This window comes from Calonectris borealis, chromosome 1, assembly GCF_964195595.1.
Source record: "Calonectris borealis chromosome 1, bCalBor7.hap1.2, whole genome shotgun sequence".
In the NCBI taxonomy this organism is placed as follows: Eukaryota; Metazoa; Chordata; class Aves; order Procellariiformes; family Procellariidae; genus Calonectris; species Calonectris borealis.
The window spans coordinates 41,517,495-41,542,946 of record NC_134312.1 but is presented as its reverse complement, the minus strand read 5'-3'; the positions used below and the strand labels follow the sequence as shown (position 1 = coordinate 41,542,946).

General features: G+C 39.0%; 1 protein-coding gene across 1 annotated transcript in view; it reads right to left on the bottom strand.

The window, feature by feature from the left end:
• The window catches only part of TRHDE (thyrotropin releasing hormone degrading enzyme), a 218,084-nt gene that overhangs the window by 58,688 nt on the left and 133,944 nt on the right, over window positions 1-25,452 (bottom strand). The window contains exons 8-9 of the mRNA XM_075150062.1: window positions 19,661-19,726; window positions 16,976-17,163 (exon numbers count right to left, since the gene is read on the bottom strand). Coding sequence (XP_075006163.1) covers window positions 16,976-17,163; window positions 19,661-19,726 — 254 coding nt within the window. The remainder of the gene's footprint in view (window positions 1-16,975; window positions 17,164-19,660; window positions 19,727-25,452) is intronic.

The following is a 25,452-nucleotide window of genomic DNA, read 5'->3' as shown; positions in this document are numbered from 1 at the left end:
AGATCTTCTCGTGCACCGAAGACACGTTCCACAGGAGCACATACTCTGGCAGATGCTTTTTGGATAATTAGGCTGTGGCATTTGAAGATGCTACTGCCTTTATCAGTCTGCCCACTCCTTGTGCTGGACGTTACCACCCTCCATAGCACAGCCAGCAGAAAAGGATGTCCACTGGTGCATTAGCTTCTCTAGTTCTCAGTCTGGGGTCTTCACACAAAGTTACCTTCATTGTTGGCTTAACTAATATTCTGGATTGTGAACTGGAGTAATGAGGTGAAAACGTGTATTGTGTCCTGCTGTTTCTGCTACAGCAGCAGTAAATTCTGAGTTCGACAGGTGAGGGCAGTCAGGAGATGCTGCGAAGCAATGCACTGGAGAATATTCACTACTCTCTTAAATACTTCATACGTTACTAGACACCCACCAGTGTTGTAGAGTCTGCCCAAAAAACCTTCTAGGAAATATATCATCTTTAAAAACACACCCAGTTCTAAATACTCGGCTCTCCAGAATGAAAAAGATGCTGGCAAACTGTTGTCAAGAAAAATGAGGCAAAATTAAGCATAAAGCTGGTACATTATTTGAAAGAACAAGAACTTTGGTATATGAAAAAAATGAAAGAACTGCATTTGCATGGTATTTTTATGACTCTTGAAATCAACTCCTACTGAAAAAGTTGAACTGCAAAATAAAAGATACTGAGAACTGCCTATGTAGCTTATTTAAACACATATATAAATATACACAAATATAAGTGTATGAACATATACATGGACAACTGTTATTTTGAGAAGGAACTTCATAAAAAGATATTCTGTACATTGCAATATCTATACAGAGAAGACTTTTTTATTACTTTATATTATTATTTTATGTTACCTCCAATTAAGGTAAATCCTATTGAAATAAGGACAGATCCTTCTCTGAAAGGTGATCTAGCTGTGGAACAGGAGTCATGTAAGCAACCCATCCTCAGAAAATACATGTGGATTTAGTCGGGAAGACTAGTACTGGTAGATTCAACTTTTATCTTCCCAAGATGAGAGACCTACTGATGTTCTCAGCACTCTTCAGAACCTCCAAACCTTCTCATCCTCTTGGTTATTGGTTTACCAGGTGAACCACAGATTCCCTTTATAATAGACATCTCCAGAAACCCATTTTTCCTGTTTGTACTGCTGCTGTTCTCTGGATGTTTATCTGTTTTCCCCTTCCAGTCCTCTTCATTCTCAGTGAAACTTCTGCCGCTGTTGCAGAAGCAGCCATGGCTAACTTTTTTATATGTATGTGAGGGAGATGTATCTGGCTCACCTTTCAAGAATTTTTGTTAGGATGACTTCTCCTAAACACCACCTCTGAGTGATCTGTATGGACTGTGTTCTCCGGGTGTGACTAGGAAGAAGCAAACTTTTCTATCGCACTCTTCTACTTCACAGAGAAAAGAGGAAGAGGGCCCACTTGCCTTTTGTCCTCCTGCTTTGTCTGGCAGTAGTGCACATCTTTTATGTATTCTTTATACGTTGGGAGCACGTATGTTTTCTGTGTGTATTTGACCAGGGAAAGGAGCATCCTGTTCCACCTGGCCATCTGCTGCCTGCTGTGACAAACCACTTCCAGAGAAAGTAAGAATCCAGCTTTGAGGACTCAGCGACTAGAGCAGCAGGACTTGAGACCACCCATTTCGTCCTCCTACCCTCAAGAATATGTCTGCAGGAATCGGATGCCTGCTCAGGTAGCTCACTCAGCCCCTGGAGCTAATGAACTGTGTGTCCAATCTGCCTGAGATGCTGCTGAGCTTCAAAGGGATCTGCACATGATGTCCCTCTGGATACAAAGCTGATCACCTTAACAGGGAGCTAAAGGCAGACCACTTAATTGTGGGGAAATTAAGGGTTATTTCAGGAATTTAAGAAACTAACTGCGAGGATGAGGGGGAGAGACATCTAAAATTGGAACAGACATAGTAAATACGAACTGTGCTGTACATAACATTGTTCAGCCATAAATGTCTTCAAGAGATGTAGGAAAGGGGGATCTTGTTGAAAGGTAGTATAAATAAGCCTTTTGATTACAAGTGAGAAACTGTTAATGTGAAATAGTTAAATATAGGTTGACATGCACAATTAAAGGGAATGCTTTTGTGCTTTTTTTTTTTTGTAGCACCGCATCAATGCATAATACTGAAGTGTGTTAGCATCTCCATTCAGCTTGAGGAATAATCAGAGGGACTTGTTTGATGAAGTAATACAATCTTGCATCTGCCAAGGTACATGCAACACTAGAAGCTAGCTAATTATGCTCTGATTAGATTATATAGATTTTTTTGTCTTGAGCATTACATAATGACTACATAGCCAGTATTAATGTACTTTATCTCACTCAGAAAATGATCATATTTGTGATGAGTACTTGCTTATGCCTTGACTTCCAACAAATAAGAACTGAGATCCCTTCACGGGCAAATTCTGAGACCATAAAGTATTAAGCAAACATGATGCCTCACACTTCTGCCTCTGATGAACAGTAATGTTGTAGTAACATTGGATTTTCAGTGGAACAATTAGTTGGCTTATTTGTAAAGAGCTATGCAAAGCAGGGCATAGCAAAAACGGCAGTAGATAGTTTCTTCTGCTGACAAAGCAAAGATCTCAGGTCATTAAAAAAGAAAAGGTAAGGTTCCTGGAGTTTCAGATTTTGCACACCTTTTCAACTACTTTTTCACATTAATGAACGTTTTCACTGAAATGTAAACCCATACGTTTTCAAGATTCATCCTCCCAGTAACCATAATGTGCCAAGCTTTCACCCACTGCCTCTAGTGAATACCATGTACTTCCAGTGACACTTCTCCTTTCTCCCCGGATTCAAATCTAAATAAAGAAGTTCAGCTATTCAGTCATTACTCACAGAACAATGAAGATATCTGCTCAATATTCAGAAGCTTATTATCCTTGGCTGCATTATAAAGAGTAGACAAGTAATGTAATTGCTTCATGTAAAGTGACAGAACATCTGTACCTAAAATACCACAGCCGAACTTAGCTAACCCGCTTTTTGAATGGGAGAGGACATGAACAACCACATCCCTCTCTATATCCTTCTGCTTTTACAGACCTCTGGGTTAAACACTCCTAATGCATCCTGCTGTTCTTTATACAGAAACTATACTTAATCCTTCTTATTGTCCACCTCTGTATTTTTTCTATCTATTATACTCTTTTCCAGGTTAGAAAGCCAGATCTGCCCTCCATGCTTTGAAGGCAGGTCTACCACGGATTAGGAGTGGCATAATTATTTTCTCTTCTACACTCTTTATACTTTTTATACGCTCCTTTCCTACTAATTCCTACTGTTCTATTTACTTGCTTGACTGTGTCTGCACACTGAGCTCGTTTACAGAAAATTACCTACCATAACTTCAAGATCTCTTTCTTGAGAGAGAACCGTTTCTTCAGAACTCAGCACTGAGCATCTAAGGATTGTCTTCCCCACATGTATCACCTTTGTATTTATCAACATTAAGCTTCATCAGTCATTTTATCACCATGTCAACCAGCATTAAGGGATACTTCTGTAATCTTGGTAATTAACTTTTGGGTTTACTACCCTCACAAACCTCCTATTACCAGAAAACTCTGTCACCTCACTCTTCCATGCCCCTTATCACATCATTGAATAGGAAAAACTTCAGCACAGATTTCTCAAAAATTTAATGGGTTATGATCCTCCACTGAGAAATTCAACCATTTAATTTCTCTTTTTTTGCTTGTATTTCTTAACTGAGATCTTCCCTCTTATCCCAGTACAGGCTATTTTCTTTAGGAATCATTAATGAGGAAGCTGGACCTCCAAAAATACATAAATAACAGTTAAAATGATAAGAGGCTAGGTATGTCTAGATATAGAAGACATCTATTAATAGTCTTTGATTATATACTTAGCTGGAAAATCAAAGGAGGAGAACCATGACAAGGTAGAAGAACAGAACAATGTACAGACTTCAGAAAAAAAATTATTATTTTTTACTACATCTAACAACAGAAGAATAAAGGACAAAATTATAATGCTATGCACAAAAGCAAATTAAGTGATCTGCCTCTTAGCAGGATATAAGAAGCATAATTATTTTGAAGTGTAGTGGCAAGCATGAACTTAAATCACAGAATGATTTAGGTGGGAAGGGACCTTAGGAGATACAATCCTCTACTCAAATGTGCTAACAGCACAGGAAAACAGAGTTTCATTGTAGGTGGAACATGAGATCAGAGGCTGTACACAGGCTATACGTTCAGCAGCATCACACAAAGTCAATAAAGCCAAATGTGGCAAATGATTTGCCATCTGCTTTTTTCCCCTAATGCCGCTCAGTGCAAAGCATCTACAGAACTACTTTCAGAAAAGCTGAACACCAAAAGCTGTATGTACCTTCGCACACCTTACTAGGCTGAGAAATGAAATTTTGAGTTGTCTAAATTATCCCTGGTTGGAAAAACAGAAATAATGTATCTTCCATCACCTGGCACTGGTGAAATCTCAGCCATCACTCTTCTCTGACTTTCTCTGGGCTAAATTCAGTTGTGCAAGGTGATGTCAGATGAGCTGCCGTGAGGTACCTGAGACATCTGTTAGGAGCTGAAAGATATGGCACAGCACCTACAGATGCTCCCACCCGTGTAGTGGCAGCACAAGGTCAAGCAAGATACCTGAGGGCACCTCCAATGGCACCAGTCACCTGTGCAAGCAATTAAACGAGCATCTCCATTCACTCGTTGTTGACAATGATACCTTCCACAATTCCCGAGGAAACCTTTTCATTTCTAACTGAAAAAGGCAAATTTTCAAAAACCAAGCTGCTCATAAGAAAGAGAACACTTCAGCACAGATTTTCAACTATAATATTTAAAACAGGCACTGCTGAAATATTTTATAACTACTTCCAGTTTGCTGATTCAAAATGAATTTCGGCTTGAAATACAAGTTAATTGAAGGGAGAAGTTAAAATGAGTGAAACTGAAATGTAAGGTACTGAAATTACGAAATTGAAATGAATGTTCTAAACCAATTTTTCCCCAATTTTTTGCTTTGATTTTTGTCCTGATTCAGTACAGGGAAATGTTTTGATATGTTGAAAATTTCTGTGGGATGGGAATCCATTTTCTTGCTCATCTGTAACACTTACTAATCTTTGTAAAGTATTTTGAGAATATAACAATCTGAGACTTCATATCACAGAAGGATATGATTAAAGCTATTTAACACAGAGATAAAGTGAGGCATTAAAAAAATTTAAGAGTAAAAAGAATAAAAAGAAAATCCAAGAATAAAACTGACCAGTTACGACACCTGGCTCCTTGTTTTAACCACCAGAACTTAACATCCAAAATGCCAACTCTGTCTCTTCAGTTGAAGATAAAAGTTTGGTACATCCAGAGTGGCTGAAGCTGAAAAACAGGGAGCAAGGACTCCTTGGCATTAGTTTCCCATTCTCAGGTCTCCAGATGGGGAATGCTGAAATTTCATTTACACAGAGACATATGCTTGGGTGAGCAGTGCTGAGTCTGAGGAGGAGACACCTTCCCGGTGTGGCCCTTACCAACAGTGACGATTCCTTGATTAGGTTAGGATGCTGACAGGCATTTCTTACCAAAGGAATACCTTGCTATGAGCCGTCCACATGAACTCATGTTGTTGGGATTTCAGAGACAAAAGAACACAAAAGCAAAGTAATGAGAAAATGCGACCTTTTGGAAAGCAAGTAAGTCTTACAGAACAAAATGAAAACTAAGAATTAAAGATTTGTATTTTTACTTCAGTTGCATACTTGGCTGATCTGCAGAGACATACAAATAGTGGCCAGTAAAAGAAGCATTTAGCTGCATGGTTGCAAAAGTTTCTGGCTAATAACCTTAAAGCCCATAATAAAATAAAGGGCATAGAAAGTTGATAACCTGAACCAACTAAAGGATAGTGTGAAGTTTGGATATTAAATCAGTACAGCAGGAAGAAAGTAGAGATCTCTCATTTCTTCTCCCTGCCAGGACAACTGCAATGTCTGTTAGCCAGGCAAAAGAAGGCCTTTGTTTTCAGTGAATTTTGAATATTAAGATAGTGCAAGGTTCAAAGATAAATTGTTAATGGAAAAGCTGAATCTAATCTAATCAACTAATCTGCGAAATTACAAGCCTTGTTGCCGTGATGCCTGGAGGCTTTTATTCCTAGGCTGAGAGCACAAGTAGACATAAGGTGGTCAGTGGGAAATAAGCTGTTGAACAGTACAACAGCTTTAGAGCTTCCTACTACAGAAAGAGATTATACACGAAGCAAAACTCAGCGGTACCAGGGTAAAATTTTGTAAGCCACACTTTCTAGAGAGATTGTGTTGGGAAAGATAATTTAAAAGCATCATAGAGATTTTCCCAGGTTATTGTATAGTATAGTATCTCATTCAGTAAAGAGTGTTTCAGGTTCCAGGGGAAGCTTATGTGAGTATCACAGGAAATCACATACTTTTATTAAGCGTGATTCTACAGAGTGTTAGTTCTGTTTAATGGATAAGGAGCTGACAATATATTCATGTTGTGAATATCATTCTCACAAGACTGAAGAACACAGAGATTTCATTAGATTTAATACGTGCCAGTAAAGTGATTGTAGGCTGTGCCCAGAGGCACAACACAACAGAAGAAGATGTTATTCCCACTCTCGCAAGTATTACACCTCCTATACTAAGCCAAGGTGTCAAGAGATTCCTTCTATGCTGTCAGCACGGAAGATGGCAGATAGGAAAGGAAGATTTCACTAACATTGTAGCAAAGACAAATACAAGATGAAAAATGGATAAAGGAGAACAATTTGAAGTAACTGAGATCAACTGAGCACAGCTTGGAGGTATTCACTGGTCATCGGCATATGCCCAGTGTGATCTTAATTCCTATGTTCAGAGTGAGAACAAGAAGTTTAGTGCAAGCAACAATGAGAAACAAGTGAAAAACACCGGTAAAGGTAACTGATTAAGTTGGATTCCCCTACAAGTGTGATAAAAAAGCAGACAACAGCAGACTTTTTAATCAAATAAGAAGTTGCAATTAGCTAACTTGAATTCAGAATGGACAGCACTTAGGTTTTCTTAACTGGAGAAGGCCTTCTGGTGTCTGAATTGACAGGACTTTCGCAAGTCCTGCAGATAGACAATTTCTGACTGCAGCACTGTATGCAGTGAGGAAATGAAGAGAGCAGGAGACGGTAAGTGTGCCATACCACATTAATTGTGGAATGCATATCAAGAGTTTGCTGGACTTGAGCAAAATAAGGAAAGGAAATGGTGCTAAGGTTGGGATCCTGGGGTTTCAGGGGTTCTTCCCTCACCCAAGACTAACAGACTGGCCAACAAGAAAAAGGTAAGCTAAGGGAAAAAAAGGGACAGAGAAGATAGTAACAGTGACTACATGACCAACTAGAAAAAGACTGAAAGAAAAAGATTGTGGAAGTGTTTACTCCAAGATCATTCTGGACTATACTGGGCAGAGGCACTTCCAGCCCCTTTACAAAAGCAAGGTAAGAATTTGGACTTTGGTGGACTCTCTGAATTAAAGACAGTGTTCCAGCATAGTCATAGGGAGCTCTATCTGACTATAATACAGACTGTATTTTTTTCCTCCATGAGTCCAGACATAATGCAGTTAGGGTGCCATGTAATACACATGCAGTATTGTCTAAGCAGATAACAAAACTGCAACTGAGGCACACGTTACTCAGAAATTAATGGTCTTTCTGTTACCAATGCAACAGTGTCAAAACCTAATTTTTGTATCAGTTTCTTCTTTCTCACTAATGCCTCACCTATGGAGGAATTCAACTTTTTAGTCAGAGCAACCTACCAACCAAAACAGCCCAATGGGGTCAGCTCTTGATAGGTGCTGCCAGGCAGAGAATGGCTTGACCACCTGGTGGATCTGAATGGACTCCACACCTGAGGTGTCAGTTTGTGAAGAGTATTGCAAGTTTTTAATAGAATTGAACTTAATAGATGCCTCACAGATGAACAGAAATCAATTTGTAGAGCAGTCTTGCCTTTTAACTACTAAGATTTATCTACTTTGTCTGAAGTTTTCAAAGGCTCTGATCAGGGTCCACCTAATACGTATTTCAGAGGGAAGCAAGACTTGGGGATTTGGAAGGTATCTGGAATTGTGGGCCTATTATAATTTTGAATACAAATTATACTTAGCTGCATACATGGAGGAAACTATGCATAACCTTTATAATTTGGAGAAATGTTTAGAATTGCGTGAAAGGGTGACTAGGAAGCTATATTCTAGGTCTTGAAAGATGCTAGCACTTCTGAGATGACTTGCTTCTGATGGTAAGCCTCTTTATCTGCAGTTCTGCCTCAATACAGCTGCTAAGTTTATATATTTGTCTATTATGTACGCTTTCATTTAGAAACTCATATTAAAAAAGGCAATCATATTGGTATATTCTAAAATAAGGGTTGGTAGTTGCTTCTAAGAGCACCTATTTCTAGGATAGATCATGGATCATTTGGAGTTTTTCTGTATAAGAATCTAAATACGAAGATATGGAGGGAAAATATTTTCAATGCCAAAACGGTATTGCTAGAATGTATTTTAGAGGCATGTATTTTAATACAATCATTGACACTATAATTCATCTGTAGTCAGAACAGTGATTAATATGTTTAACAGCAATGTGTTACAGATGCGGATTCTGTGGTTTTCCTTTACTCTGCCATAGTCCTAACTCATCCTGGATTTTACAAGAATCTTTGGAATAATTTTCAGCAATGAGTAAGTCTTAGAACTGAAATAGGGAAAACAATTTACATTCTTCAGGAGTCTTATGCCAAATATAATGTCCTTACGAATGCAGCGAAATCACAAAGTCCCAGACATAAGAAAAGGCTTCAGTGCTGTAACAGCAGCACTAGCATAAAAGAGCCCATGCGTGGCTCTGCACTGTGGGACTGCCTTAAGATGACAGCACGCATATTCTATTAGAAAACAGCTGTATGTCTTCGGCCATCCCATATAAACGCCACTCTCCTTTGGTCTGATTGCTTTTTTAAGGGTGGACAAAAGGTAATTTAAATTAGTTAATTTGAATTAAATTACCCAATTTGAAAAGAAAAAAACCTGCATTGTCTGATAATAAAATAATATTATCTGATTATAATTATCTGATTACTAAACCTTCTACAAAGTTCTGTGTAATTTTAGCTTAACATTTCATACCAAAATAAATTATAAATCAGGTGGTTATAAATATTATGGGGTTCTCTAAAATTGACTCATTTCAGTGTCAGTGCTAGCAGAGTACCTTACTAAATTTAGAAAAATATTGTGGGCAAAGAACAAATACTACAAATTCTTTGTCAGTACATGCTTTCTCCCCCCTGCCTAACATTACCTTTTTACACTGAAACACAAAAGGCTTCATTTTCAAAAGTGACAAGCAATTTTGGGTGCTGAGTCAGAGATGGATAGAAAGAAGCTGGGTTTAAGCAGTGTTAAGTGTCTATTCTAACAGCTGCCTCTTTACCCTCCAATAAAGGCTCTTAATCTCTCCGGCATCCTCTGTTTCGTCTTGCACCAGTGCAAAACGTCCTTGCAGAATTGCACACGTGGTGCTGATCATGCAAACCCCATCTCTATGCTGTCCTTTACCCACGAGCACAGTCCCTTGACTACAGAGTGCAGATCTGAGATTTCTCTGAACGGAGTGAAAGGACGTGATTATGGGCTGACGAGAGACCCCCCCTAGTAGGAATAAGAGTAGCATTTTAGCTATGCCTACAATCCTCCAATATGTTCTCAGAGACTTCATGCCAAGTATGTTAGAGTGTGTTCCAATGTTCAGTTCTGATTTTTCCTCAGAATATTGTGAATTTAAGCAAGATTAAAATATAATTCCTATCACAGTTTCTCTTTCCTCCATAAACTTCCCTAAAAGTCCCCCACCAAAGTATCTCCTCCATAAAATCTGAGATTCTACTATTGCGCGTGAAGGCTCACATACAGAGAGAAGGAAAAAAATTCATTATCAGCAACTTAAGAAAGCAAAAGAAGGAAGAGGTAAAAAAGGAGGCACATTAGTAGTTTCATCCTCTGATCTACAATAGGGAATCCACACCTCTGATTTTTACGAAGCCAACAAAATATGACATTTACCCACCTTCATCTCTCCCATTACCCTTGCCTCTGCCAAAAGCTGTTTGGGCTTTCCCAATCTGCTCTTTACTTCACTAAAGCCCTTAGTGAAGTAACCTTCTCCATTTCCCTGGTTCTCCGTATTTCCCTATTCCAGCTACACAACTTTAATGCTCCCGACTCTCACCCATGTCTGCACCCTGCCACACAGCGTTCCCTTTCCCTCCCCCTGCATGTTAGGCAGCTCCCCACCATCACTGCTGCCCTGATTCTCCTCTTCTCCTCCCCACCTCACTCTGAATTAAAACATAGTGCTGCCCTCAAGTACATGCTCCTTCCCTCACCATGAAATTGATTTAATTAATGTGAGTTAATTAACTAGTTTGGGTATCTAGCAACTCCTGAGAGTTAGCATTAGCAAATAAGATGAGGAAAGTGACACAGCCTGCAGTGATAATAAAATACAGCAGCAGCTTTTCCCTGTCAGCCTAACTTCTGTCAGAATACGAGTGCTGCCACCGCACAGGAAGCAATGACACAATACACCAATTTTGTCTTCTTTAGCATCCTGCAAATTCTAACACTGAAAGTTGCCCATATCCTGCACACCAGAGCATCCTGGAAGTTTGCCTACAAACTTCCGAGAGAAGCACTTCTCGCAAATAGAAGCTGTGAAACGGTTTTGGAAATAAAGTGTTAAATTACAATTGGCATTTTTGAGATCTTTGCTAGCATCAAAATCTTGCTGAACAGACATCAGCACAGATATGTGCAGGAGCAAATTTTAAGAGCAATTCCTATTCTGATTTAATAATAATGCAACAACCAGAAGAGCCTCTAAAAAATAAAAAGGCAAGACAAAAGACTTTCTAGTGGCTTCTACAGCAAAAAAATCCTATTGCAGCAGGCAGTGCACAGCACAAGTATTGTGCTGACCAACAGGAGCATCCAACAGCAAAGGCACTCCTCCCGCAGGCGCCCCAGGCAGGCAGGCTTCCTTCAGGTCACCTGTAGAAGCAGCTCTTCTGCCTGCTCGTTCTGAGGAGCCACACTCTGCACAGCACTGTCCTCTCTCAGGCTGCTGGGGTTAAGGACTGTCCCTATGCACACTGAAGGACAAAATCTATTGGTGTCATAGAGCTGTCCTCTACTAAACACCACTGTACATGTAAAGAGAAGGAGCTCCCCACACTTTCTCACTCTTCTGCAAGAACAAGTATTTTCAAGTCCCTGCTTGACCAGCAAAAAAACTGGTTAAATCAATATCTGTCTGTGTTCACACACAGTTTTGTGCTCCACTAAGGATTCCTGACTTTTTAATCTCGTTCCTGATAATTCCATTTCCTCTGTGCCTAATACCAGTACCTTCCTCTCCTGGAGCCCATTCCCTTCATTGCTATTACAGCTGATATAGAGGCACTCAGGTCAGTCAAGATGAACCAGGGTACCACATCTACTCCCTAGGTAGCAACACAAAAGTTGTTTCTAGCAGAAACGCTGATATAAGCATAATCTTTCAGGTATAGTAAAGATGAAAGGCATAACAAGAAAATACTCAAAGGACGTGAGAAAATGGAAGATTAGAGGATATTTCCCAGAGACAGGGAGGTAAATGAGTACTTCTTTTTCTATTTATATTTTGTAATCCCTTTTTCCTCAGCTTATAGAACAATATTTGTCCATATTATGGTCCTTTTTATTACATAATTAATACTAGATATGCTGCATTATTCCACAATTGCTCTAAGAAGATCTCAAAGATACTTATCAGCATTCCCCTTGTGCTCCTAACATTTTGTTTCGTGTTTAACCAGCCCCTCAGCTGATAAGTGGACAGAGTAAGTTCCCCATCGCTGCTCAAGTGATAATGCCATACAAATAGGTAAGAATACACATGGCAATATCCAAACACAGCTATGCTTTTACTATTCAAATAATTATCAGTAAAGGGACAAGCACAGCCCTTTTTCCACAAAGCCTGAATAAATGAGCTTTGTGTAGGAAATTCAGAAGAGACTTGAAGGGAAATAAATTCTGCAGTTAATCATTCATCTTGGAGTGGAGTGACTGTTGAGCAGCTCTGCTGCCCATTGTAAAGCCTTTCAGTTGTCATAATTACTACATGCTGTTAGACCCACGAGTCTGTACAGCTCTAGTTTTGCTGGTCATGTCCCTGGCTTGCACCATTCAACTGAATTTTCCCTAGTTCAACCACACGGAGAAAGGTACCGAGGATTACCGCACTACATCACGAATGAATACCCTGTCCATATCCCGATTTGTACCTCTTCCTTTTCTCTCTTTCCCCACAGCTAGCTGTGTTCATTGCCTAGCAAGACATTTTCCTTTAGGATATTAGATGAACAAGCAAAGATTAGCTACAGAAACTTCATGCATGATAAGAATGCTATACAAGTGAATATTACCTCAGTACCATGAACTTAATTATTTTGATAACATTGGAAAGATTATTTCTCCACTTTTGAAGAGACAAGTTCTGTATATTTTTAAAAGGCAAAACTTATACCCATAACCAGAAAGCTTTGGTCTGCTCTTCAATACAGTATATAAAAGGTTTATAGATTTCATCAAAACTCGTTAGTTTGTTGTCTAGACCACAGATTATTTTTCATAAGATTTCTTGTCATATCTGTGAGCCATTCTTGTAATGATGGATGAGACTGGTGCCTTAAAATCATCATTTTCTCTGTCAGCAGGGAAACCCACTGAACCCTGTCAGATGGAATATCACCTCCTCCCCTGTAGCCTTATAATGTAAGGGCATAATCTGTTCTCACAGGGGTATACAGGAGTCCAGGACTGAACCCACACGTAACTAAAGGATTGTTATTTGGGAGAAGAATATGAATTATACAGTTATTAAAGGAGTTTTAAACTTTTGGTTGGATAAGCTGAAATTGCTGCTGAAACACTGTACCAGCCACAGGCTTTGACATTCAAATCAAAGCCCAATGATTTTGGCCCTTCTGAGGAATGGCGTTCCTAGAAAAGGTATCTGTCATTGTTACTTTTATTCTCTCATAAAATGAGAAGTATGGATCATGTAAAAGCCTCAGTGTCAAGTAAAATCTATGCTCAGTTTGCAAAGAAGTGAAATTGTATACCTTCTGTAATTTCAGGCCAAATGTTAGAGCCTAGCATGCCATACAGTCAATTCTACACTCACAAATAAATCGCAGTTTATATATGTATGGCCCTTGAAACACATATTTCTGCAGTTATAGAGAGACAAGTAGTCCAACTGTACATGAGGTGGGAAAATCAACTATATGTAATCATTCTCTTCTGCAGTAAAATTAAAGACACTTATAGCAATGGACTAGGTAGAACTGGGAGTAAACCACTGTCAAAGGTAGCAACAATTTTCATTTTCACCGTTTATCACTTAGAAAAATCTGCTTATTGCTTGTATATTCCTCTATATGATTTCAGAGAAAAAATTAAATATGTTGCTTCGCATTTCATTTTTAACAGTTAATTGCTGCATAAATACATAACATAAAGAAAAGCACAGACATTTTATAAAACTAAAATCATTCTGAAATATTCAGTTGCCTCTTTATTCGCATTTCTTATGCAGCAAATAGACCTACTCTGAAGTGACTCTTTCTAAAGGAAGGCAAAGTTAAATTTGCCTAGAGAGGGTCTGAACCAGAAGTTTAAACTCCTCATCACTTTGAAAGCAATAGAACTGACGTTTATTGCTGTGCCATGCTGAACTACAGCCCCACCTCTGGATAACTAAAGACTATGTGGCAGATGGATGCTTTAAGAGCCTTCCCCGGAGCCTTCCAGTGCATATCGTGTTGTCTGTTTAGATGATAAACTCCTGGAAAGGCCTGGACCGGTACATTTTTCTGTGTTTTGTGCAGCTCTACTATTTATGGTGTTTAAAATGACCATCACGATTAATCCATAGATAAACCAACCTAAGGAAGCCAATGTTGCCCGCTCTGCAAGAGCAGGGCCTCAAATGTGGCATAAATACCATTTGCTCCCCGTTATTTGCAGTGCCTATTATCGTTCACCAGGGAGCCATGTGTCCAATCCCTAATTCATGGGTCATGCAGGGGAGATCAGCACCGACTTTATTGGACTGTGAATTAGGCCACTGATAGGTAACACCCCCAAAGCCTGCAGGCTGACGTTATATATGTGTATATGTATACCTCTGTGCCTCCCACAATATCTACCTGTGCTATTAGGCCCTGCTGAAGCAGTCAGTAAACCCTTGCCAACGTCCTGACCAAAACCACCTGCAGAATCAGCTAGAACACTGCATTTCACAATATTACTGAACGTCCGTCAACGTGCTGTTTCCATTCCAGTTATCACCCCACTTTGTGTACTTGTAGAAAAACTGGCCCCTTTGTATCATGTCATACAAACTTCAGCTCTTGCAATGTTAAAAACCAACATGGAGTAATGTATCATGAATTATAAAATGACATCACATTGATTGATTTTCCCTGTCTACTGCTTTCACAGTAATTGAAGCAATAGTTACTTTTCCAATGAAAAAAAAAACACAAAAAAAACCCTGGAAAAGATCTACGTCATTGCTGTCAGAAAGAGTAAATTTATTCTCAGTATTCCAATCTTGTTTTTCTACTTAATTTGATGGTATGAAAGAACATGTAATGACACAAAGCCATTGTGCATACCAAGCCACATGTGCCTGTGGGCAGTGCACCAATGAATTGCATGGTCATAGTTGTAACATTCTAGACACTAATTTATAACTAAGTCATAGGACTTTAACATAAATTGGTGGATGATTTTTGAAAGGTGAATGGCACAGGCAAGTTTCACCTTTTGCTAAATGTATATGGTTCCTGTTCTTTGGTATTTATACTTATGTAATATGACTTTCAAATAGCTTTAACTGGGAAGTGGCAAACTAGCTCCATCATCTAACTGGCTGGAGTAAACATCCCATCTGTAAAGCCTTCCTTGGGCAAGGGGCTTCCTTCCCATTTGTGGTTAAAAGGACGTGGAAGCACAGAGAAAAACAAATCCAAAGGGGAAAGAGAATGGGAAAGAGACTTGCAAAAGAGATCCATATAATATGTATTGTACTGCCTGTTAGGACAGTAAATTCCTGGCAGGGCCCATGCTGATACCTTTTTCAGTGCTCTCTATAGCACTAAATCTTACTTCCCATGTTTAGAAATTATAACTATGATAAAATATGTAGGTAAAATCTCCTGAAAAGTCCAGCGTAACTTGCCCTAGTGGTGCAGAACGCTACCCTTCCACATATCTCAAGATACAGTTTGAATTCTGAATTAATGTCACAAATGAAAATAAAACTAAGTCTAATTCTCACCCCTGATGTTCCACCTTACAAAACACTTACACATCCAGTAGTCTTTACTCATGAATTACAGTACCAGTTATTACAATCAATACTGAGTACCTGACAAATCTATTTAAGAAAGTCTCTACAATCCTTAAAAGCCTTAATATCTCTGTTTTAATCGACCAAAAACTAATAATCTCTGTTATTCTGAGTAGTAAAATCCACTCAGATTACGTAACAGGTATATACACTTGCACAAAAGAAATTTTCAAGTGAGTAAGGGAGAACCACACTCATGCAGCACTGAACTGTGAGTCATGAACACTTCCAACAGTCCACGTTCACTTGTTTTATCTCTTTTTCACAAAGGAACTCATTTCAGCCCAGAACTTAAACAGATGCTTAATACCCTGCTAGGTTGTTCCAATACAGCCAGAAAAACAGTAATTTACTCTGTGTCATGTTTGAGTTCCATAATATTCATGTTCTAAAAGAGGATAACGAACTTCTAAACATTTCCCAATAAATGTAACTATATTTTCAGGCCTTCCTCAACAGGAATATTCTATAAGCTCCAGTCAAGCAAAACTTGGTATTAAATTTTACCTTTTACCTTTTAAATCTACTAGACAAGCACAGAATACTCAAAGTTGAGAGTGTGCCCTCTTTCCCACTGAGCATGAATAGGTGAACACAGAAGCTTCTAAGGCTATCTTGTAATTCTCTAGCTCTATATCCTTGGCCTTGAAATATGATGCCAAAACTGCTTTAAACAATAAGATGAGGATTCCCCAGCATCAGCCAGGAATGTCAGCTTGTCTCTGGGATGAAGGAAGTGTGTGGAGTCAGCTGGGAGGAGGAAGGAAACAATCTAAGAAGGGGAAAAAAGGCAGGGGCAGAGATGTGTAAGCGCTTGCTGATTTCAGCCAGTGTAACAGTCCCCATAGGACCAGTTCAGCTGGCTTCAAAACTGGAACAGCTGGAACCTCCTGCCTGGAAAAGAGGTCCAGTTCAGCTCTTGACTGCTTCCCAAGTCAAGCGAAGTATATATGCAACATACGGTTACATCTGCCTACTTGATGTATGAGCATAGAGAGGTCCACTCCAAAGAATTACTTAAAAAGAACTATCAGATCTTCCAACCACATTCCAAATTACTTCATGGTGTGTGACAAAATCAAAAGAAAAGGAGAGGAAATAGATGTGTGACATAAGACGTAAGACACAGTCACAGAGAGAACTGTCAGGATGCAAATGGGCACTTTAAAAGCTTTATCTTGTGGTTCTACTACTTTAATGATTTTTTTCAATTCTTTTAACTAGCCTCATCTTTACTACAGTTCAAATGGAAGGGCCACCACATGCTATTGATACCAAGCAAAGCTCAGAGATTTCTACAGAACCATCTTCATAAAAATACACACATGAAGCACTTACTTATACAACTACAGCCTCTTGAAAGATATTCATTGAGAAATGTAAGTACCTGTTGTCTCCAAGGGCAGGATCCTTGGGTTTAGCATCACTATCATAAACAAAACGCTCTTGGGAGATCACTATGACATTGTCCGTAGTTTCATTTCCCAAGATAGTGATAACAGGATAACCCATCTGTAGTGTCCACTGATCCATTACTTCTTGGATATTTACAGATTTTCCAACCCTTTTTAAAGCCTTCAAGAAAAAAGAAAAGTTTCAATATGTTGAAGCAATACTATCATCCAACATATAAAACTTTTTTTTTTTTGTCCCAGAGACCATAATTAGTTTTAGAGGTTTAAATAACCATCGCACATGCACACACACACATTTACACCCAGCAGTACACACACACTCATAATTTAACCAACAGTCTCTGTATATTTTAAAAATAAACATTGAGCAATCTTGCCAGAGAGGAGACTGACAGTCAGAAAGTCATGTTTCCCATATCATTCAGACACTTTTGCTGTAACAGAAGAAACAACCTGCATTACAGGGTTTTAACAAGAGCCACAGAAATAGTGTGTGGCTGTCTCCAAAAGATATTCTTGACCAGCTAAGGCTAAAAAAGACCCAGTGTTAGTTGATCTAGGGTACCTACAATAAGGCATATTCAAAGGGCCTGATTTCTAAAAGTACAGAGCTTCTCTGTTCTGAAAATCAACTGACTTATTATTTGAAAATACTGTCCCTCATGTCCAAAGTGAGGCCATGTATACAAAGATATCCCCAGCTCCTTCATAAACTGCACCTGTCATAACACACAGAGGATTAATGTGTTCATATTTGATACTGTATGTCAATAAAAATGCTGTTTTACAAGTGGATTTTCATCTGAAACAAAAAGAGATACTATGGCATCATGGGAGATGAGACTGGGTATAAGGAGAATGACAGGCATCATTTGTTCTTCAGCAACGGAAATGTCCCTAGCTGTCGAACAGTCCTAGATCACAGACCGAGCGACCTCTGATGAATACCAGCAGAATCCAGCAAGAAGTCTTCAGAACTGAAGCTGCAATCACAATGTATTAAGAACAAAGCGGCTGGCAACAAATGTGCTTACAGGCAAATGGGATTATTAGCCTTAACAATAGATTTGAGCATACAGTATAACCGTAGTGGTTATGGACCAGAATACAGTATCATTTTTCTTCTATTTTACTAGCTGAGGGTTCTGCTGTTCTTTCAAGATTACATTCATCGCTCTACCTCCCATCACCCAGAACTGTCCCAAAGGCTTTAACATAGGAAGACACCGGGTGAGAAGCAAGAAAGACTTTTGCAGTGGCATTCAACTTCAGATTAAGACATAGATTTAAAAGCCTGACTGTACGTTACACATCTCAACTCTCATTAACAGTCAGTATAGACATAGGACTCAGTTCAGTTGCCCACACATAGGTGGCTAATGTCATTTGACCCTGACCTGCTATTCCAGAAGAGTACAGATTTCCCCACAGATCTTGTGTCAAATCGATTAGACCCACCTTAATGTCTTGAACACCCTACTGCACCTAATCTGGCACTAGTTGCCTATATTTGAACAACTATCTCAAGTCCCTAGTCAACAGTCAGTGGTTCGGGCTCATTATAAAATAATCGTGTAGTGGCTAGTCAACTGAATTGCTCTCTATGCTCTGCTGACTATATTGACTAGATTTCTGGGATTCCAGTTGTTCCTATTCACCAAGTGTCAAATGAGACATCCTAAAATATTCAACACATTCTTGCAGAACTGGTGGACCTACAGCAGACATGCTTATCGCATGTGGCAGCTGGAAGACAGGTAGGATAAATTAAGGTAAACGTTGTTAGATGTCTATGAACAGGCAACTGAATCCAGCCCTCATTGACAACAACTGGAGCTTGGACATGTAGCTTGTATGTATATACCTGCTTGTCTAGATAAATGCAGGTGTCTTGACCTCCAGCTGAATCCTAGCTTTGGTGTCAAGAGTTATAACTAGATTGTCATGTCTACACGTGGCTTGAGTTGGTAGTTGTGCCCAGACTCCCTGACTGTACTCTACATTGCCTTGCACTCTGTCTTTATTCTGGAGTGCCCAGACTAGCTCTGTAGGCAAGAAATTCAGGCATGCTTGGCTCACTTTCTGAAAATTAAACTCTGCCCTTATAGATCCCTGCAGCTGGCTCTAGAAACGCAAGCTGAGCTTGGGCATAGCAACCAAAGGGAGCATGGACATAGCAACTGTAAGTCTATACAGCATGCCAAATGTTACAGCAAATACTTACCTGTTTACACCAAACTTCAAAGCTTTAATAGTTTTGTCGTTCACTCAAATCATAACTCCATACAAAATCACAAACACACCTGATGTCAATGCCAAAGCACAGCACTTTCATGTGCCTTCCAGCTTATGGGTCTCAGCTTGCTGCCACTAAAGTCAATGATAGTGGACTCCACAAAGTATCTTTTACTGCACATCAGTGACATAGCACAAGCAAGTAAATATATTCTATCACAACAAAGAATAGAAATGCTGCAAAAAACATATTTTAATGTTGCCACGAGGTTAACTCAAATGGAATTTCTTTGCATCTATTTTTATATTTGCTCTGGGGTCTGAAGATCTCAGTATGTACTATTCACTCCTAACCTCAACAAGAAAATTTACCACAGTAAATTCCTGCTTCTCCCTCAGTGCAATAGATTAAAGCATTTTACCTTTGACAATGTGTTCCAGAGATCATTTCTGGCTGCATTGCCATACTTGTGAATGGTTAAATAGTCCTACAGAAATAAAATAAAAATACAAATCAGTATTACTATACACAAGCCAAACAACTAGAGCTGTGAATCACTGCTATAAGTTAAATCACATTAATGTTTGCATTTGTCAGAAATCTAGAAATATACAATATGTTCATCCTAAGGGAGTAAATAAACAATTTCTTAAGCTTGTTTACAATGCAAAAATTGTTGCTAAAAATTTCATTTACAGCGTTCAATGCTCTTCTTTTTCTGTGTAAGTCACTCTATAAGCTAAATATTTAAAATATACATTTAAAATACTGTGTAATCTCAGAAGGGCTTCCTTGGTAATTCTCGGCAATGAAAGGAGAATCTGCTGAAACACAGTTCCAGTTGCTATTTTAGCAGGTCATTCAAAAATTTGCTCACTCGGATGATAGCTAGATTTATTACAAAAGATTTAACTGAGCAATAGCCTACCTGAACTACAAACTCTTATCTAGGGAAATCCTGGTGCTTCAACGTCAAAGGCTCTCCATGACAATCACAAGGCTCAATCACAAAGGCTCTCCACGACAGGGAGCGGTGGAAGAGGGGTGACGGGATCCCAACTCCGCGCTTGTGCGCAGGTACATACATGTGTGTTTTCACAACATACGTGACTCAAGCTCTGGGGAGGTTATAAACTGAATGCTTTCACTCATTCAGCCACAGTTTCAATGACCGAGGGTCCATTCTTCTGCCATAGCAACCAGAAAGATAATGCCTAATAAGCTACCATCGCATCAAATTAACTTCCCGAATTAATAGTTTAAGCATGTGACTAGGTTAGGTCTGGGCGTTTCAGGCACAAAATGCTTCTGTTTTTTAATGACATCTGGATAGACTACACTGTCAGTTTCCCACCATCCTATGTCCCTAGACAACAGCTCATTCAATTACAGAAGTGAAATTCAGCAATGATTATTTGAGTAACATATATTTCCAGCATTTTGATTGGAAGAATTAAGTGAAAAAACACATCAGAGGTTGTAAATCAATGGGTTCTCCTGCATTTGAATTTCTACCATCTTCACTTCACACAATGGTAGGAGACAAACCCTAATTTACAGCACAATGATAAAACTGGGACAAATTTGCTGACTCTGTTATCTGTGCTTTGTGTGAAGTAAGATACTTTGGGAATAATTAGTATTTGGAAAGCAAATTTTCTGATACACAAATTGTAGCACCTGTGACAGATTTAGCTTTTGTCAGCCAACTCATAGTACAACAAGCAGCAACTCCCATTTAATCACAGCCTAGGAAGGCTAAATGAGAACACTGACTCTGTAAATGCAGTGCCTAGTCTTAACAATGTCATGAGAATAACTTGGAAAAAAGACAATATTATATAGGCTGCACCCAAAGCACACTGTGCTTCCATTTTGTCTAAAAATACAGAATCATCTGAGGCACAGTGAAATATTCAATAGCTTTCAAAGCTAAAGAAGTTGAATTGCAAATTAAAAAGCTAAAATAGGAATAAACAAAAGTGGGACAAGGTAAATAAATAACAACAAATATACATGTACATTCTAAGTGGTACTAGAAAATGCTGCATGTGTTGGTCTTTCTGAGAGCTGCTTTCAGAATCGTTACACAGCAAAATAAAACAGGTGGAACACTTGAGGATTTACTTCATCCAGTCAATAAACCTATTTCCCAATCTACCATTAGGCATTAAATTCAGCTTTTACATTTTGCATTCAGAAAGACTGCAAAGAGATGAAATGCTTCTGCCCTTTTCGTTTGTTTTTTTCTCCCAATACACAGGTTGGGAGGTTTAGATATGGCTCGTCACTCAGTTAAAAATTTATTAGCCTCCAATCTAACATGTTCATCATACAAAGGAAAACAAAAGGATTGCTAACATTCACAATGAAATAAGAAAATACAATGATAAACACAACATACGAGTACAGTCCTGGTACCATACAACTTGATCATCCATTTTTCCATTATTTCATGGAAGCTGCATTGAGATCATATACATAGCCTCAAACTAGGAGTGTTATCGAATGCGTATTACACAAAAAGCAATCCTAAGTGACAATGTGCATCAAAATATGCTTCCGATAGTAAATCTACATGGCAATCCAAAATCTGAGTGCACTTTCTACAGGCACAAGAGCATAAAGCTACTAAACCCGGTCCCATCAAACGTCCTCATATATCAGTATCCTGTTTTCAACAATAACCAGTAGCAGACACCTAGAAAGGGTATAAAACATGGCAAGCATACAGTGATACTTCCCCAGTATGCTCTCCCAGCATCCAGCACTTCATGGCACAAGGAATCCTGAGCAGATTAGTATCTTTTTATTTAATAGTTATCTTCTGTGAATTTGGCCAGTTGTTTTCTGAACCCATATAAATGTTTAGCATTTGCAACACCTTATAAAAAAGCATTTCCCACTTCAGTGATCTGTTGTGTGAAGATGCCTCTGTTTCCAATATCTGCCAGTCTGCTGGTGTCATCTGTTGCTCCCTAGTTCTGGCACTAGAAGAGACAATGAACTACTGTTGCCTGCTTCACCCTCCCCGAGCCATTCATACTTTTACAGATCTCTATCATATGTGTCCTCACACCAGAGCTTGCTTTTAAACTGAGGACACCACCAGACCCAAACACTTCCCCGCTGTGCTGTAAAGTTACATTTTGTTACCACCGTCCAAGCTGATGACTTCAAAGCTAGCTAGGGTTACCATGACCCAGCCTGAACTCTCATTATCAAATTAGCAGCCTCTCTTGATGTACCTTTCATGGACAGGCTCTCAATTTAAAAAGGAAGAGAAAAGGCTTATACGTATCAGTATCAAATACATGCCAGGAAGTATTAAAATAGGAGCCAAAGATCTATACATACCCTGCCTGTCTGTTCTAAGGATGGAACAAGCAGGAATAGAAATCGTTTTTCCTCCTGGGGACCCATATCTAAGTCTTAAGTAGCTTGCAAAGGAGTAGAAGACATGTTCTCATTCACTGTAATTCTCCAGGACAGGAGTATTAGCCACCCCTTCAGCTTTACATTGAATAGAAAAGAACGAAAGCAAACAGAAGAAAGACGCAAGCCACCGAACAGAAAAGGAAGATGACACTGAAAACACAGCTGCCTGAATCTAAGCTGCGCTCAGCACAGCTCCAAAGGAGGTAAAGTGACTTAAAGCCACTTTCTCACAAACACATATGCCCAGAACCATCTGGCTGCAAGGCTGCTTCCCATCATAAACTCGCAAGTCTATCACCTACAAAAGCTGTTCCATCAACTGGAGTATGCTGGAGCATGAAGATATGCTTCAGCCACCTTCCTAACTTTCAGCTATAACCCTACGGTACGTGGGAGGAGAAAAGATGGCATGAAAACCTCTTTAACAACCCAAGACTTGAGCACTCTTCTACAGCTCCCCCTTCTGCTTCACTGTAATGCCGCCTCTAAACTTTTTCTTTGTCATGGGGAAAGTACAAAGAGAGTTCACAGACCCTAGTGAAGTGTCACTCAACATGAAAATTAATCAAACACACACACAAAAATGATCATTTGGTTTTACATTTTCAGCAAGCATCCTCTTATAATATTCTTCTTAACATCTTGGCATTAAAACATGAAGCCGCTCTATACCAAAAAGAATAATGGAATATGATCCTTTCACCTCTATCAATAAAAAAAAAAAATTAATCAGACAATGTGGTTTTCTGACATGTATTTTAGTAATTTTTAACATCAATTAAAAAAAAAAAAAAACCAGAATCTGACACGCCATGAAAACAAAGTCCAATTACTGCACAACCAAAACTTAAGATCTTGCAAAGAATCCCAACAGATTTAGGCTATAATATAATGTTCTGTCAAATAGTAATTTTAATCCCCCCCAAAAAAAATTAAAAGGCTCAATGCCTTTGAAATTTTTTTATTACTTGAATACTGAAACAGATAGCTTGAACAGCAGGTAGAAATAGGAGCACAGTGAAAAGTGCTAAAGAATTTTGAAAGATGTTTTCAGTAATGCTGTACTGATTAAGCTTGCAGGCCTTTTATTGTATTAGACTTTTTTAAGAATAGGAGATTATTTAAAAGGAAAAAGTCTTTTATCCCTTTACAATCTTAGTTCTCTCAGTACTGCTAGGGATTGAGCCTCTTGGTTTCAAAAAAATGAACTACCCTATCATCCAAACATGATAACGCTCACAACTAATAAAAGGTAGTGACTGATAAATGCAAAGAGGTTAAACAAGTGTAAAGGGGGAATACGTCTCCAAACATGTATCTTACTTTCAGGGGAGACTTCAGACCTATAACCAGGAACTGAAACATCAATTCTAGGACCAAATTCCTTTCTCGGTTTATCTGTATGAAGTTGATTGGTTGGCTGAAGGAACAGCTCCCGACTTATATGAGTGGTGCTGAGATCTGAAACAGATTAACATTGAATAGCTTACTTTTTCTCCTAAAGATACTGGGGAAATCCCACTATATAAGATGAGTGAGGAAAAAGTAGCAAAATATTTTGGCATCAAATTCTGGTGGCTACGTTCCTCTGAATGCCCTTATTTCTCAGGGCTCGGGAGACAGCCGTCTTGCCTCTACCTCCCTCTTTTGTATTTCATTCCTACTCCTGGGTGCACATCCTCCTCCCTTCAGCCTACAGTATGTTCTTGTTGAACAGTTTTATACACGACTGCTGTATCTCACCGAAGATTTAGAGCTACTAATAAAAACATTTAGTTCAAGCGGAAATCAGGCTCTAAGGCTCTGGCTGTCAAATCCAGCGTGTTCGTTTTCCCAGAAATTTGTATACTTAACCTTAAGCTACCAGACACCATCTGACAGATGCTGACTCACTGACTATAACATGCCACCTTTTTTCCCCCTTTCCTTCACACTGCTAACATCAAAGCTGCTATCACGTATTATCTTGACATTGCCTAACATTCCAATAAAAAAGCTTGGGCAAGGCTCAGAAGGAGAAAGGTACTGCATATGTTTGCAATGGTGAGTGACAAACAAGAGGGAGTGAGAACCAGTGGTAAAGCACTACCAAGAAGCTACGAAGAAGATTCCCGTAAGAGAAGAAAACTACTGAATAGAAAAGCTAAAATAGCCAACTAGATTTGCAGTATTTTTCAGCTGTACCACAGACTAACCCTTGAGAAAGAGCCTTAAGGAAGATTAAGGCTGGGCAGTGAGACAAGCAGTAGAGTACAAAATAAGGAGTAGGTAAATTCACCTTATTGGTCATGGTAAACATTGTATGAGGCAAATTAGATGGGGCTTAACTCTATTTGTGTCAGAACTAATTTGTACCAGTGAGTCAAGCTGCAGAGCTACCTCCAAATTGAAAGAACAGCTGTGATCAGACCACTTACCACAGCAGTACTACAAAGCCAGCTAAAAAAAACCTTGGAAACAGATTTTTCCAGGTCAAGTAAGCCAAGCAACTTCTTCACCTTCTACATCAGTTTTACTAAGAGTGCCTAAAACTGCTTCCAGGCAGTCTCGTCAGAAACTGCCAACCTATAGAATACACTAGAGTAATGGAATATACTTTAACTTTCATGGGTGAGTTCTACCAGAGGATCAAAAATGTCGATATCCTTCCTATACTTTAATCTACTATTGCATTCAAATGTGTTCCTCCAATAAAAAATTAGGTTACTCACTGGCCAACAAGCCAAGAATTAAACTAACTAAAAAAGCATTTCAACCTACAATAACAAAAAACAG